Source organism: Mesoplodon mirus (genome assembly GCF_964341445.2).
Source record: "Mesoplodon mirus genome assembly, chromosome: X".
NCBI lineage: Eukaryota > Metazoa > Chordata > Mammalia > Artiodactyla > Ziphiidae > Mesoplodon > Mesoplodon mirus.
Window position 1 is genome coordinate 44,070,035 of NC_138981.1, and position 15,908 is coordinate 44,085,942.

At 50.9% G+C, this 15,908-nt stretch overlaps 1 protein-coding gene across 2 annotated transcripts; it reads right to left on the reverse strand.

Moving 5' to 3' along the window:
- Nucleotides 1-1,288: 1,288 nt before the first annotated feature.
- On the reverse strand, nucleotides 1,289-15,436 carry ELK1 (ETS transcription factor ELK1). Of its 2 annotated transcripts, XM_082609631.1 has the most exons (7): nucleotides 15,250-15,436; nucleotides 11,974-12,158; nucleotides 7,846-8,089; nucleotides 4,725-5,174; nucleotides 3,558-4,025; nucleotides 2,770-2,871; nucleotides 1,289-2,684 (listed from the first exon to the last, which is right to left on the reverse strand). In XM_082609631.1, exons 2-7 carry the CDS (start codon nucleotides 11,976-11,978, stop codon nucleotides 2,586-2,588), a joined length of 1,368 nt encoding a protein of 455 aa, XP_082465757.1. In that variant the 5' UTR covers nucleotides 11,979-12,158; nucleotides 15,250-15,436; the 3' UTR covers nucleotides 1,289-2,585. The 2 variants fall into 2 exon arrangements, with proteins under 2 accessions (XP_082465757.1, XP_082465758.1); XM_082609632.1 differs by lacking the exon at nucleotides 11,974-12,158.
- Nucleotides 15,437-15,908: the final 472 nt, after the last annotated feature.

The window sequence follows — 15,908 nt, forward strand, 5'->3', positions numbered from 1 at the left end:
TAGGCTCTCAGTAAGTCTCACACACAGAGCCTCTCATGGCCCATCTTAGTCGTTTACACCATCATCTGCTGCATCCAGCCAGCATATTGTGTACCCTCAGACACAGTTACAGCCTCATCGGTTTCTCACCCACACTGATCGCACGGTCTCTGTGTCTCATTTACTCTGTTCCATTTTCTGTTTTTCACCAGCATGTAGTCTCTGGTTTAGTCTCTCATGAAACGTTTCACACTCTCACATGCTGCTCAGTCATCAGTTTTCTCTCCGGCGGCACTGACTTCCTTCTTTTTTACTTATCGCCTCTCACTGACAGTGAGGTGGTCTCTAGCTCACTTTCACTCACTCAGTCTCACCATCATTTTCTTACACTTTCAGAGTCCCTGAACCTGTGGGCTAGACTGTAGTAGTAACTGCAAATCAATCTGCCACTAGGCTCAGGTATACACCCACACACGTACACACACACACACACACACACACACAATTACAGCCTCTCACACTCTTCCAGTTGCGGCCACATTTCCTCAGTCTCTCACACAGTCTTCACTAGTTTAGTCTCGCAGGAACGGTTTTCATACACACAATCGCGTATTCTGGTATCTTTCGTCTCAGGCACCCATCTGGCCTCACAGCCATTTTCTCTCATACCATCAACCTCTCACACATGCACTCCCATTACTTTAGTTGCTCCAACAGCCTTGCGTGAACAGTTTCACGCACAAGCCATCTCCCAAACGCTGAGTCACCTGCTTACTTACAGTGAAGTTCCTTACCTACGCACGGTCCCTGACAATCTCTATGGCACTTTCGTGCTCATACAGGCTCTCACGTGTTGTTTTGGTTACTCAGTCTGTTTTGCTCACCATCAGCCTGTTCAACAGTGACTGATGTGCAGTCCCCACTTCCTTCTCATAAACGTTATTTTTACACACACCACCAGTTTCTCGTATAGTACCTTAATCACTCATTCAGTCTTACAGTGGTTTTCTGCCACCCAGCCACGATTTCTCACATAGTCACAATGTCAAGTATGCGGTTACAACTTCCACTCTCTCAACACATGGCTCCACAAACGAACGTGCGCAATCACAGCTTTCCAGTTTTCTCTTTTTCACACACCTGGTTACCAATCCACAGTCTCTACCACTGTTTCGGACACACACCACTATGCTCTCTCGCTCTCGCGATCAATCTCACACCCTCACCACCTTTCACACAGAGCCACGCCTTTGCACACAGTTACTCCCAATGGCTTTAGGGGGAAAAAAAATGCTAGCGGCCTCCGGCATCACCTTTAAAAATATATATTTACAGGAACAATTCCCCATTCTCTGGGACTCTTAGAAAAAAAGATCCATTTTTGGGGAAGTAAAACAAACAGTGGAGACAGGTGTAGCACCGTCCCCCAAATCACCAACCCCCAGGTCCCCAGGCCCAGGCTGGGCCAGTGCTGATGGGAGGTGAACCCAGGAGTCCTTTGAACCCGCCCTTCTCCAGCCTGGAATTCACACAGGACAGGCTTTATATCCCTCATTCCTCCCTCCCAACTCCAGGGACACTTAAAGGGTCCTTTGTACCCGCCCGCAGGAAATTGGGGGGCTGGGAGGGAGAGAGCTGAAAATACACGTTTGGTATCAAAAATAAACACTTGGGGGCGGCAGGAAGACCTCCCCCCAAAATCCCTTCCTTCCCACCCACCCTATCTGATATAGGAAGAGATGCCTCCCTCTCCCCTATTGAAAAGCCCTGTTTAAAAATAGATTATACTATCAAAATGGCAGGGGGTGGGGGACAGGGAGACCTGGAGTACTGGTGGGAGGGGCCCCCCAGACGGGGACCACTCCCCAAAAAAACCCTCCATTGGGAGGTAACAGGCAGGACCCCAGGAATTTGGCAGACACAGGAATGGCTTCGCAGGGGAAGAAGAAAAGGGGCAATTCCTCCCCGGCCAAAAAAGGTGGTTGAAAGAGGACAAGCTGTCTGAGAGAAAGGCCGGGGAGGTGGAAATTCCCATTCCCAAGGGTGTGAGTCTTCCTTGGCCGAAACTCCCAAACCTTTAAAACGGCAAAACTTCTTCCTGGACCCTTGGGGAGGGCCAGGAATAATAAACTACAGCAATCTAGCTTTTCTACCCACACCCCAAAATGGAGACAGGGCTCCCTCAGCTCCCCAAGGGCAGCCTGAGAAATAAATAAAGAAAGTTCCTTCTCAAGTCAGACCCCAACTGTCTCATCTTGGGGAAAAAATGTGGAGATGGGGGAGATGCCCTCGCCAATCCCCCCCCAAAGAGTTGGGCCAGGCTCCTCCCAGTGGCCTTCAAAAAATAAATAAATAAACCGTCCCCACCACTGCAGTAGGGACGTGTAAGAGCGGCCACTGGGGGACTGACCAAGAAGAGAGAAGTTGTATGTTTTCTGTGGAAGGGTTACTGAGAGATCCTTTTTCCTAAGAATCCCCACCCAACCACGACCACAGCACGAGTCTGTCAGCTGAACTATGTTTCTCCTTGAGACGGCTGGCTGAAGAGAAGTGCAGGGCATGGATGGAGTGACCCCAGAAAGGGGTGGTGGCGGTGGTGGTGACAGTCATGGCTTCTGGGGCCCTGGGGAGAGCACCACGGGGGTTGAGAGGCCATCCACGCTGATGGAAGGGATGTGCACCTGGGCGCTGCCACTGGACGGAAACTGGGGACAGAAATAGGGAGAGGTCATGGATCGGGGCCGTGCTAGGGTCTCTCACCCTTTCCGAGATGGGGGGAGCTGATCCTACCTGGAAGGAGAGCTTGGCCGGGCTACGGGGTGCAATGGGACTCAGGGTGCTCCAGAAGTGAATGCTGGGGGGCAGCGAGCTGGGCGTCAGCAGCACCGGGGTCTGTGGGGAAGGGGTGGTCAGGGCGCAAGTGAGCAAGAGGGCAGGTGTGGGAAAACCAAAGGAACTTGGTTCCAGCCCTGCCAGATTTCCCACTCGTACTTCTGAGATCACTCCTCAAAAGTGCACAGGCCTAGACCATAACTACTAAGGCCATGCCTGTGACAGCTCTCCAGCTTTACACAGACAACCCCTCCTAACTCCTGCGGGCCCACCCCAGCCTCATTGGGCAAGACCACCTACAAGACCCCACCCACATGCCGCTTTCAAACCTCACCATCCCAGTAGCTCAGGGTCAACTTCCAACTCTTAACCCCCACCTGCATACCTCACAGGAAACCCGCTAAGCAAATCCCAGGCCCAAAAGCCCCGCTTAGGTTCCTCAAGCTATGCTCCAACCCAGAAACGGTTCCTGCAGAAAGCCTCTCGGGCCCCTCAGTCCCTGCCCACAGAACTCCCCAGACCTGCCCTTCTTTTGGGGACCCGACCCCTCGGCATTGCAGGCTCGTTCGCCTTGCAGCAATCAAGCCCAGTCTCTCTGCGTAGCCAACCCCACTCGAAGGCTCCACCCTCCCACTCACTCAGAGGTAACCGCATTGGCCCTCGCAGTCAGTCTAACTCCTCCCACCCCCACCCCGCCCCAATCCCATTCATCCAGGTGCCAGCCCCGCCCCTTCGAAGGCTCTCACCAATGTGTGCGTAGGTAGCAGGGAAGGCGTCAGCGCTGGGCCGGGCGCCTGCAGACCGGAACCAGTTCCCGATCCTGGAGTCCGTTCGGGTCCCGGCCCACCCAGCAAGCTCGGGCTGAGTGGAAGCTCCAGGTCCCGGGGCTTCCGGCCCTTCTGAGGCTGGGCGATCTCCGTGCTGGAAGTTGTGGAAGCCGCAAGGCCGCCCACCGGCGCCGCAGTTTCCATAACGACCGCAGGCAGCCGGGCTGGCACGCCCCCCGCGGGAGGGGCTTCTGGCTCGGCCTTGGGCTCAAAGGGCTCGGCCTTGACGGCTTCCAGGACAAACCCCGCCTCCCCAGTGGCTGAGGCTTCTAACTCTTCCTTGGGCTCTTCCACTTTGACCTCTGGGGGCAGTGGCCGGCCCAACCCAGGCTCCATATTTGGCTCTTCGGATTTAAGGTTTGGGGCCTCGGGTGGGGTCAGGATGACCTGGGAGAGGAACAAGTGCAGAGGGGGTGCCTAAAGATTGCTGAGGTAGTGAAGCCAATTATTTCCCTTGCAAAGCGGGACCTGGTAATGGGAGCAGGTCCTCCAACAAGACGTGGGACTTTGCCAAGGAAGTGGGGCTCCTTCTGGAGTAGGTCCTCCTATCTGGGGGCGGGGGGGGGTGAGACACCTGATAGCGGCACAGCTGCCTTTAGGGGCGGGACACCAGGAGATACCGCCCCCATACACGGAAGCAGTGGTTCTCAGAAATTTGCTTTATGGACCAGCAGCATACGCCTCATCTGGAAACTTGTTAAAAATGCAAACTCTCAGACCCATCCACAGACCCACATAAACAGACATTCTGGGGGGTGGCCCCCCGAAATCTGTGGCTTAAAAAGCCCTCCAGGCGCTTTCTGATGAGTGCTAGAGGTGTGAGAACCAGTGCATTAAGCAAACACGTTCAGGACAACTACTACATGTTGGGTGTGCTACTAATTGTCGTGTGCTTAATTTCCTTCTTCCTTCCCAGGCTTTGCATAGCTTTCCTCCCCATCCCTTTCTCCAAGGGGACTTCTGTGTCCCTCCTTCCACTATATCTCCTTTAATAGGACGTTTATGTCCCCCCTCCTCCCAGCCCCCCTCCTCGTTTGGGAATTGTACATCCCTCCTCTTGCTGACTTTCCATACTCTAGTCCTTACCTGCAGAGGCAGGCCGGCCTCCTCAGCCTCCAGGCAGGCCTCCAAGGGGCTTGGGCTGGTGCTCCTGCCCCCCGAGGGGGGCACTGCTGCTCCTGCAGGGGCGGTGTTGGGGAGCACTGTGGAAGGCCGAGGATGAGAGGGCGGCTGTGGCTGCGGCTGCAGGGACTGGATGGTGAAGGTGGAATAGAGGCCCGAGCGCATGTAATCGTTCCGGCTGCTGCGTGCCAAGCTGCCCGGGCCTGCCACTCCTGCACCCCTGGGTGTGCCTGCCTTCCCAGAGGCAGTGTCCCCGGGGACAGCGTGTACAGCTGTGGTGCCCACATTTGCCACAGTGGAGGTGACAGACACCTCAGGCTGGGGCGGGCAGTCCTCAGTGGAGCACCCCGCGACCTCGGGGTAGGACACAAACTTGTAGACGAACTTCTGGCCACTCACTTTGCGGATGATGTTCTGGGAAGGGGGAGACAGGATAGAGGGTCTTAGAAGAAAGCGCCAGGGAGGGTGTGGATGGTGAGGGGGTGAAGGGGTGTGTCTCCTATAGGGCCTTTCTTTGCTCGTGCCCCTCTCCTGTCCTTTTACATATACACCGTCCCACCTCAGTGTCTGCCTCCCCATAGGTTCCCCCTCCCAGCTTCTTTCACAGCTCGCCCATCTCTCAATTTGGGGTCTCCTCCCTTCTCCTCCCGTTTCTACCGCTCTCCCCCAACCTGATTCCCCTCTCTGTATTCTCCCCCAGCTTCTCCTCCTTTTCTGTCCCCCACCCCCGGCATAATCCTTCCTTTAGTCTAATGCCCTTCTCCCCTCCACATCTCCTTCCTGTCCATCCCCCTCCAAGTCTCCCTCTGTCACACTCTCTTCATCTCCATCTGTCCAATTCCCCCACCCCCACCTCAGATACACACAGCCACACCCACGGGCTCCTCTCCACACTGGGGCCCACGTGGGGGAGTAGATCCAGGAGCAGGCTTTCCTCCTGGCTCCAGGAACCAGGAGTGTCTGTGGGCTAACAGGGCCAGGCCCTGGGGCTGGCTGCCAGGGCAGTTTTGGAGTCTAGTTTATGCAGTAAGACAGGAAAATGAAGTCACTGCTAATAAATGTTGGAAGAGACTAAATGAATGTAGAAGAATGTGGTGATGAATTGTTAATAAACATGAATTATTACAGGATTATTTAAAGCTCTTGACACAGACGTGGAACAGGGCAAGGTCATCAGGGAGGACAGGATGAGGAGCCTCATTCTTAATACTGTTGGGGAGGTTTAAGCTGAGGCAATTGGAAAATGAAGTCACTGATAGCAACTAACAAGAATTTAAACTACTGGTATAAATATTGGGAGAATCTTAAGGCTGGCTTGGGTGGGTCACAGAGCACGTTTGGGGTATTTCAGGACAGGTCTGGAGGGTCTCAGGGATATTCTGGTGGTCTCAGAGCACACAGTGAGGCAGCCTCATTATTAATATTGTTTTGCAGGTTTGAGCTGAAGGATTAAAATATAAAAATGGAATAAATGCTATAAATGAGTTAAGGGTGTGCACCACAGGTCCAGGGCTGTTCTGGGGGACAAGATGCATCTGGAGGGCACTAGAGTACCCTGGGGACATCTTAAGTGTTGTCCATGTATCTCACAGGGTGGGTTTGTGTTTCTCAGAAAAGGAATGAAAAGGGAGATTCATTAGTATTGTTTTGGAAGTTTCAAAGGGGGTTGAAAGGAAGGGGAATTGGATGAAGGCAGTCAAAAGGTACACACTTTGAGTTATAAGAAAAATAAGTACTAGGGATGTAATGTACAACATGATAAATATGATCCACACTGCTGTATGTTATATATGAAAGTTGTTAAGAGGGTAAATCCTAAGAGTTCTCATCACAATATTTTTTCTTCCTTTTTCTTTTCTTTTGTGTCTATATGAGATGATGGACGTTCACTAAACTTATCGTGATGAACATTTCTTGCTGTATGTAAGTCAAATCACTATGCTGTCACCTTAAACTTATACAGTGCTGTGTGTCAATTATATCACAATAAAACTGGAAGAAGAAAAATATTGTTTTGGAAGTTTCAGGTAAAGAAATAAGAAACTGACGGGACTTCCCTGGTGGTCCAGTGGTTAAGACTCCACGCTCCCAATGCAGGGGGCCTGGGTTCGACCCCTGGTCAGGGAACTAGATCCCGCATGCCGCAACTAAGAGCCCGCATGCCACAACTAAAGATCCCACGTGCTGCAACTAAAGATCCCCCACACAGCAACGAAGATCCTGCATGCCGCAACTAAGACCCGGTGCAGGTTTATTAAAAATAAATAGATAAATATTAAAAAAAAAAGAAATAAGAAACTGAAATAACTGGTATAAATATGGGGGGGGTATCTAGCACTGGTTTGGGAGTCTGAAAGGATAAGATAAGGAAAATGTACAATTTTAGCTATAGGAATAAGATGATAAATTAAAATAACTGATATAAATATTGGAGTGGACCAGTGTTGCTCTGGGAATACAAGAGGATGGGGTGTGGGGCAGGCATTATACATGTTGTTTTGGAGGTCTTAGCTAACGGAGTAAGAGATCAAAAGAACTGATAAAAACGTTGAGGGTCCTGGAGAATGAGGTAAGGAAAGGTTAGTATAATGCTGTCATGGAGGCTTTGATTCTAAGAATAAGGATGTTCTAGAATTCTTATTCTGGGATAAGAGCAGATTATGAAATAACTGGGGGTGCCCAGGACTGGCCCAGGATGAGGAAGAGCCATTACTAATAGAGTTTTCCAAAGTTTTGGCCAGAGGAATAAGGCAAGAAGATGAAACGTCGTGCGGGGCATGGTGCGACAGCAGGACTCTGGGGATCTCAGAGAGTGGAGTGAGTAGGGGGTCAGTGTTAATGGTGCTATGAAGGTTTTAGTCGAAGCTAAAATAAAATACAAGAAAATAAAACAACTGAGATAAATGCTTAGGGGCCCCCACGTTTGTGTAAGAGTACCAGAGGATGGGGTAAGAAACAGTAAATTTTAATATCGTTTTCAAAGTTAGAGCTCTATCAATTTAGGCAAGAAAATGACATAACTGATTTAAATGTTTGGCACAGGCCGGGGGGGTGGGGTTCCTGGCCCCAGTCTCAGACACCTTACCTTATCATAGTAGTACCGCAAGGCCCGGCTGAGCTTGTCATAATTCATGTTGGTTTTATTCTTGCGCAGCCCCCAGAGCCGGGCCACCTCCTCAGCATCCACCAGCTTGAACTCACCGCCATCCCGGGAGGTCCAGGAGATGATGTGGCCATTGCCTTGCTCTCTCAACAGCTGCAGCAGAAACTGCCACAGCGTCACAGAAGGGTCCATTGCTGGGCGAGCGCTCACGCCATCCCAGGGGTACCTGGAGGGCAGAAAGCTCAGAGCTGAGAGGTTGCAGACACAGGAAGGGGAAGAGGTCAGCAGGAGGTGGATTCCTTTCTTGCCATCTTGCCCCCACCTCTGTCCCCAACTGCCACCACCATTCCCTGAACGCCCTCAGCCTGGCTTTGGACGACTCCTGTAATGAGATGAGACTTCTGGGGATGCTAGGATAGCGTGAATGTCTTCTGCGTGTGGGACAAACGTGAACCTCTGGGGGCCAGAGGGCAGACTGTGATACGCAGAATAATGCCCCTCACCCAAAGATGTCCACATCCTAATTTCTGGAACCTGTGAGTATATTATGTTACCTGGCAAAAAGAACTTTGCAGGTGAATTTAAGGTTATGGGCCTTAAGCTAGAGACTACTTGGGTGAGCTCAATCTCATCACATGAACTTTTTTTGTGGTTACAATATACCCTTGTTGCTTATTTATTTTATACAAATCCTACAACCTCAAGGAATTGAATTCTGCCAACAACCTAAACGAACAGGAAATGGATCATCCCCTGGAGCTTCTGGAAAGGAATACAGCCCTGCCAACACCTGGATTTTAGGCTGGTGAGACCTGTGCTGGCCTTCTGACCTCCAGAACTCTAAGAGAATAATTTGTTTTAAGCAGTTAAAAGTTTGTTATAATTTGTTACAGCACGAATAGAAAACTAGAATAAGGCCCCTCACCTGAACATTTTCATTTGCATCTTCTACCACATCAAATATTAAGTTTTCCAGGAGGTTCCTTCTGCCAGCTCCTCGCAAAGGCTGTCCACTTCATGCTGGGTTCCCTTCCTCTGCCTAGAAGTCTTCTCCATCGTTCAGTTCCCAGCCCCAAGGGCCTTGCCTTTATGAAAATTCCTGACACTGAATGTCTGCTCTCTTCTGTCTCTCTACCCCACGCTCCTCTGACCGTCTCTGTCCCTCTGTGCTCTCCTTCTTGACAACAGCAATAATGAACATTTATTGAGTGCTAAATACATGCCAGGCATTGTACCAATCAGAGGCAATATGGCCTACTGGACAATCAGCCCCTCCAGGGCCAGACCGCCAGGGCTGGAATCCTGGTTCTGCTCCTTATTAGCAGTGTGACACTGGGCACGTTCTTTAACCTCTTGTGCCTCAATTTTCCCATCTGTAAAATAGGGATAATAATAATACCACCTAGCTCATAGGGTTATCGTACAGATTAAATATACTATGCCTAGGGTATGATAAGCTCTTATGAAATATTAGTTTCTAATTTGTTCGTAATTCCTCAACTGCTATGCCAAAACCTGATCTGAAACAAAATAAGGCCTTTTGTGGTCTTCACTGATCCTCACTTGGTGTGACTGTTCATACACCTGTCTTGCTGCAGAAATCTGAATGTGGCTGATTACAGAGCCCACTAAGGGTGTTATGTAACATCTTGTATGTATACCTTGTCACCTTTCTAAAATCTGAAAAATTCAAAATTGTGAAACACATCTGGCCCCAAGGGTTTTAGATAAGGGCATGTAGACCTGGATTGCTATTTTTATAGCTATTGACTCATTTCTCTCTCATCACAACTTTGGGAAATAGGTACTCTTATTATCTCTAATTTACAGATGAGGAAGCAGAGGCACAAAATGTCTAAATGACATGTACAGGCCACACCGCCCTAAGCAGCAGAGCCAGGATTTGGACGCAGGCAGCCAAGTTCCAGGTGTCTGATCTTTTCAACCATTAGACTAAACTGCCCCTTGCACTGGCTGCTCCCTCAGCATGTCGAGCAGAGAACAGGACCCTCCTGGCGCCCCCACCCACCCCATAACTGCTCCCTTTGCTGAGTGTGAATTGGAAATAAACATGAGGTTCCTTTTCCTTAAGGAATGAGCTTTCATCAATCAACTGTTCACCCAGCTGTTGGGACTGTTGGGTTAAGAATAAGACCTTCCAAATCGGAAGGTTTCAAAGAACCTCCCTCTATTATTTATAGCTTGAGTCTTTAATCTGTAATGAAATACAGTCTGATCCTCTTATGTTTGAGCTGTTTCGAAGTTCATTCTGCAGACACAATTTTAGGCAATTATGTAAGTCACAAGGCCACGAAGTGGCCAGATCAGAGTCCCATCATCAGAGACCTTGCTGGGTTTATTTGGAAGGCCTGTTTCAGAGGCACAAAAAGACCAGTGTGACTCCTGGTGGCGACAACAGGCAATTTTACCAGTTCCTCTTTCGGTAGCCACAGAATCTTTTACTTAAGGTGAAACCTGACGGTTGGCCTCAAGCCTCAGCAGCGCATGGGGTTTTGTATTTTGTTTATTATCACGTCTCCCACGTGACCCCTAATAAGAGTTCTAGTCATATGCCTCACTCAGATGTGTTTACTTCTCTTTATTTCGTTCATTTAGCAAGCATTTTTGGAGGGCCTACTGTGGGCCAGGTGCTGGGGATACAGCAGTGAATACAACAGTCGAAAATCCCTGCTCTGGCGGAATTCACATTTTAGTGGGGAAGACAGACAAGAAACAAGATAAACAAGAATATGTCAGATGGTGATAAGAGCTCCGGGGCGGGGGGGGGGAACGAAGCAGGGAAGGAGTTGTTATTTTTGAAAGGGTAGTCGGGGAGGGTAGTCACGAGGAGGTGATATTTGAGGAAAGACCTAAGAGAGGTGAAGGCATCAGGTCTGTGACAACCTGGGGAGCAGCCACCCAGGCAGAGGAAATAGCCAGGGTGAAAAGCACTGAGGCTGGAGAGCCTGTCAGGTCAGAGGAAGGGAAAGGAGTCTGGCGTGGTCGGAGAGAAGGCAGTGACGGGAAAGTAGCAGGAGATGAGAACAGAGGGGCAGCAGGGGCCAGACTGAGTAAGGCTTTTTCGGGCCCTGGAAGGGCTTTGACATTGACTCTGAGTGAGACAGGAGGCATGAGAAGGCTGTGAATAGAGGGGTGACAGCCTGTGATTTGGATTTTAACAGGATCCCTCTGGCTGTTGTGAGGAGAACCAACTGTACGGGCTGAAGAGGCTACTGCAATAGTCCACGTTAAGAGATGGTGGTGGCAGCAGGGGAACTGGCGAGAAGTGGCTGAGTTCTGGATAAAATCTGAAGACAGAGCGAACAGGATTTGTTGCCAGATAGGATGGGGGTGGTGTGGGGTGAGAGAGGTGCCAAAGGTGATTCTAGGTTTGTGGTCTGATCACCTGAGATGGCAACACTGCGGGAGAGCAGGTTTTGAGGGGAGATCAGGAGGTCAGTTTTGGAGATGGTCAGTCTCGGAGGCCCTGTGAGATACCTACGTGTATGCCAGGAATAACAATACTAATCTAAACAATAGGAACCAGTCACAGAGCCCTTACTGTGTACTGCAGACCATTTTAGTCACTTAACTCATTCAATCCTCAAACCAACACTATGGGTGGGCATTATTATTACCCTCCCGTTTTCCAGATGAGGAAATGGAGGCACAGAGAAGTTAAGTAACTTGCCTAAGGTCACAAAGCTGGAAGCTAGCAGAGCCAGGGTTCAAACCCAGGCAGTTTGGCACTAGGCAGTGATCCTGGACACCTTGCTCCACCAGCTCTCTATAGAGCAGAACAGAAGGGTAAGATCCTACAGGGGGACAGGGATGCTATTTTACACAGGGTGAGCAGGGAGGGCTTCCCTGAGGAAGTGACATTTAAGCAGAGATGTGAAGGAGGGGAGACAACAGGCCATGCTGACACCTGTGGGAAGGGTACTTCAAGCACAGGGAACAGTGTGCATGAAGGCTCGGAGGTGGGCCCAAGCTTGGCACGGGCACCCTGAGTTAATCCAGTTCCCATCTCTGAAAATATGGATGTGCTGTTCTCCCTGCCAGGAGTGACCTTCTCCCTTCCCCAGACATGATGAACCCTTTATTACACACATCATCAAGTTCTGGTATCTCCCCGGCAGAATTAATTCTTCCTCTGTGTGATCCAATGTGCCGAATAAGCTGTCTGTCCTTGCAAATGGGTTCTTCTCTCTGGGTCTCCAGCCTCGTACTCCTGTCCTGTTCTAGCTGTGTGACCTTGAGCGAGTTACTCAACCTCTCTGGCTCTGTTTCTGTACCTGTAAAATGGGGGATGTGTCACCCTCAAAGTAAAGTATCTGCAAGATATACTTACTCTCAAAGGCCTTTGTGAGGATTAAAGGTCAGTATATGTAAAGGACCTAGAAAAGTTATCTCTGGGACACAGCGGACACTGAAATGTTACAATTAGCTGGCGTGATAGTCTTCTCCCTCCCCAGCCCCTCCCACACAATCTTATGTATCAGCATGGCCTCACCATCTGGCTCCCACCACCTTTCTGACCTTGCCTCCTACCTCTCCCTCCACTCTGCTCCAGCCACTCTGGCCTCCTTCATGGCCCTTGAACATGCCAGGCACAATCCCACCTCAGGGCCTTTGCACCGGCTGTTCCTTCTGCCTGGTACTCTTTCCCTAGGCATTATGGCTCCCTTCCTGAACTGCTTCAGGCCTTAATTCAAGAAGCACCTTCTAAGTGAGGCCTGCCCTGTGCCTAAGATTTCAACCACCCTGATACTCTATTCCTACCTTCCCTACTTCACTTTTCCTCCTTAGCACTTGTCTAACATGCTAACTAATTAGACTTATTTATTTATATAGTCGGCACTCTTAGCAAATGTCTGCTCCACAAAGGCAGGAATTTCTGCCTGTTTTGTTCCCTCCCATATCCCCAGCGCCTAGAATGCCTGGTGCTCTGTGTTTATTGAACGAACAGTCCCGACTAACCAGCCTCTTTTAACTAGCTCTTCATCTCCATCTGCCCCCCACCCTGATTTGTCTGATATTATATTTTCCCCATTCATTCGTGCAATAAATTCTTATCAAGTACTGGATAAGAGTTTTAGGTGCTAGAGACCCAGCAGTGAATAAGCAGACAAAGAGTCCCTCATGGGACTCCCATTCTAACGGGGAAAGACAATAAATATGACAAACTGGTAAAATATACAGTGTGCCTGACAGTGATAAAGGGCAAAGACACAAATAAAGTGGAGAAGGGGTCTAAGTCCTGCTGGCTGTGCAGGTTCAGATGGTCAGGGACGGGTTGACATTTGAACAGAGCCCTGAAAGGATCCACACAGAGAGGGGGGTAGAGTGTTCTGGGCAGAAAAAATAGCCAAGGCAAAGGCCCCAAGGCTGGGTTGTACCTGGTGTTTTTGAGGATGAGTTAGGAGGCCAATGTGGCTGGAACAGAGTTGGGGGGGGGGGGCGGCGCGTAGGAGGTAAGGCCAGAGAAGTTACTTGTTTTATTAACTCACAGGTATTCTTTATTTACATTGGAGGGTGTTCTAATTCTGATTCCCCCATTTAACCAGTGAGGAAAGAGGTGCAGAAAGAAAGTGGTTAAACCACTAAGGTCACATAGCTGCTGGGAATGGGGGTGGATGGGTGCTGAGACGAGGTGTGGAATGGAGACAGCTCTGCAGGCAGAGGGAACAGCAAAAACAAAAGCATGAAGATGGGAACTAATTTGGTTTTTAAGGAGTGGGGCCTCGTGTGAGGTGAGATGAAGTGAGAGAGGAAAGCCTCAAAAATTATCCTAGGGCTTCCCTGGTGGCGCAGTGGTTGAGAGTCCGCCTGCCGATGCAGGGGACAGGGGTTTGTGCCCCGGTTCGGGAAGATCCCACATGCCGCGCAGCGGCTAGGCCCGTGAGCCATGGCCGCTGAGCCTGCGCGTCTGGAGCCTGTGCTCCGCAACGGGAGAGGCCACAACAGTGAGAGGCCCGCGTACCGCAAAAAAAAAAAAAAAAAAAAAGTTATCCTATGTTCTGAGGGGAAACCTAACCTGGTACCTACTGATCACCTCTGTGTAAGGTATTTAACCTCCCTATGCCAAACTTCCCTCAGTACCTAGCTCATGGGGTGGATTAAATGAGCTCATTAACATACAGCGTTTTGCCTGGTACACAGTAGGTGCTCAATAAGTGTTAGCTCCTATTGGCATTATCACTATCACTAATGTATTCATTTACTGGAGGGAGGCAGGATGTCTTAGTGGTTAAGAGTGTGTATGAGAGGATGTGTTCTAGAGTAAAAAAGTCCTGGGTTCAACAAGCACACAGGCTGATTTACTATTAAGAAGGAGGGAGGGTGGCAGGGAAGGCCACAGACTGATCCACCACAAGGAAAGGAGGGGGGAAATAAAAGCACACAGGCTGACCCTCCTGGAGGGATTACAAAGCACTAGACTCACAGGAGGGTATACTGGAGGGGTGTGAATGCAGCAAGCACATGGGTGGCAGGAAGGCCAATGAACAGATCCACTGCAAAGGTGTGTGCGTGTGTGTGTGTGTGTAAAGGCTCACCTTATTCACTAGGGGCAAGGAGAGCAGAAAAGCACATTGACTCCTGCACAATAGTGGAGAGGAGAAAAGCCACCCCATAGACTGATTAAAAGGAGAGGGGGACAAGGCCATGGACTGGGCTACTGAAAATGGGGAGATACAAAGCACTAAACTGACCCACTATTAAAAGGAAGGGAGAAGCCCAAGGACTGGACTGACAGTCTACAAAAATGGGAGGACAGAGCAATGGGCTGATAAGCAGGAGGACGTGAAAACAAACATGTAGACTGATCCACTGTAAAATGGTGTGTGTGTGTGTGTGTGTGTGTGTGAGATAAAGCCATGGGCTGATGCATCGGGGGATTGGAGGCAGGAATACAAATTCACAGATTAACTCACTGTTGGGGGGGGTACAACGCTACGGATTGACTCACTACAGAAACAGTAGGGATGAAAAAACAAGGCCACAGACGGGGCCCCTGAAAGTTGAGGACAGGAGAATACAAACACTCAGATGCACCTACTGTCAAGGAGGTGGACATTGCCAGAGACTGGTTCCCTATAAGCGGGGATCTGGGGCAAGACCACGGCCGAGTCTACTGTAAGGTGGGGTGGGGAGACATACAAGCAGGCAGACCGACCCATTATAAAACAGGAAGGGGGGTTAAGCCACGGGGCAAAGGGCCAAAGGGAGGGGACAATGGCACAGGTAGGTCCACCAGCCGAGGTGGTGGTGGTGGGGAGTCGAACACCAGCAGGCCACGGGACAAGCCACATCCCCCCGCGCGGGGGCGGGAAGGATACGTAGGGTCACGGACCGGGCCCTCCACCCTCCAGGCCCCGGGCTCACCTGTGTGCAGCGCAGCGGTGGTGTTGGCAGCTCCGGGGGGCGGGGGCTCCATGCGCGGCCCCACCGCCCCCCAGGCCCGGGCTCCGAGGCGGTGGTGGCGGCGGCGGTGGCAGCGGCAGCACCTAGAAGCCGCCCCTGCGTTTCCCCACTGCTCACGTGGGCCCATGAAGGAGGAGCCGAACGTTCCGCTGCTCGCTGATTAGCCAAAGAACCGTGGATCGACGGCGCGACTTCCAGGGCTGGGGAGGCGGGCCTTGTTCCACAGAGCTATGTTGTGATTGGTCCGAGGGGAACTGATGGAACGCAGATGGCCGCCTGGGTTCCGAGGGGGCGTGCTCAGCCCCGCCGGTGCTCCACGCTGATTGGTTCAAGACATATGGATACGCCATGGGCGACAGATAAGGTTCGGGGGACGCCTGCCTCGCACTGATTGGCCTATACGGGGTTGATGGAACACAGCCAGCGTCCGAGGATAGGGGTGGTTAGGCCCTGCTTTCTGCTGATTGGCGGCCGAGGGACTCTTAGACAGCTGCCAGAACCCCTAAGGGGGCGGTGCCAAGCCCTACGCAGCTCAGCGGAAGCGGGACTTGTATAGAAGTACACAGGCGTAGCAGCCCGCAGGGAGGAGGTCTGGCCAGGGTTCTGCGTAGGCGGGCAGG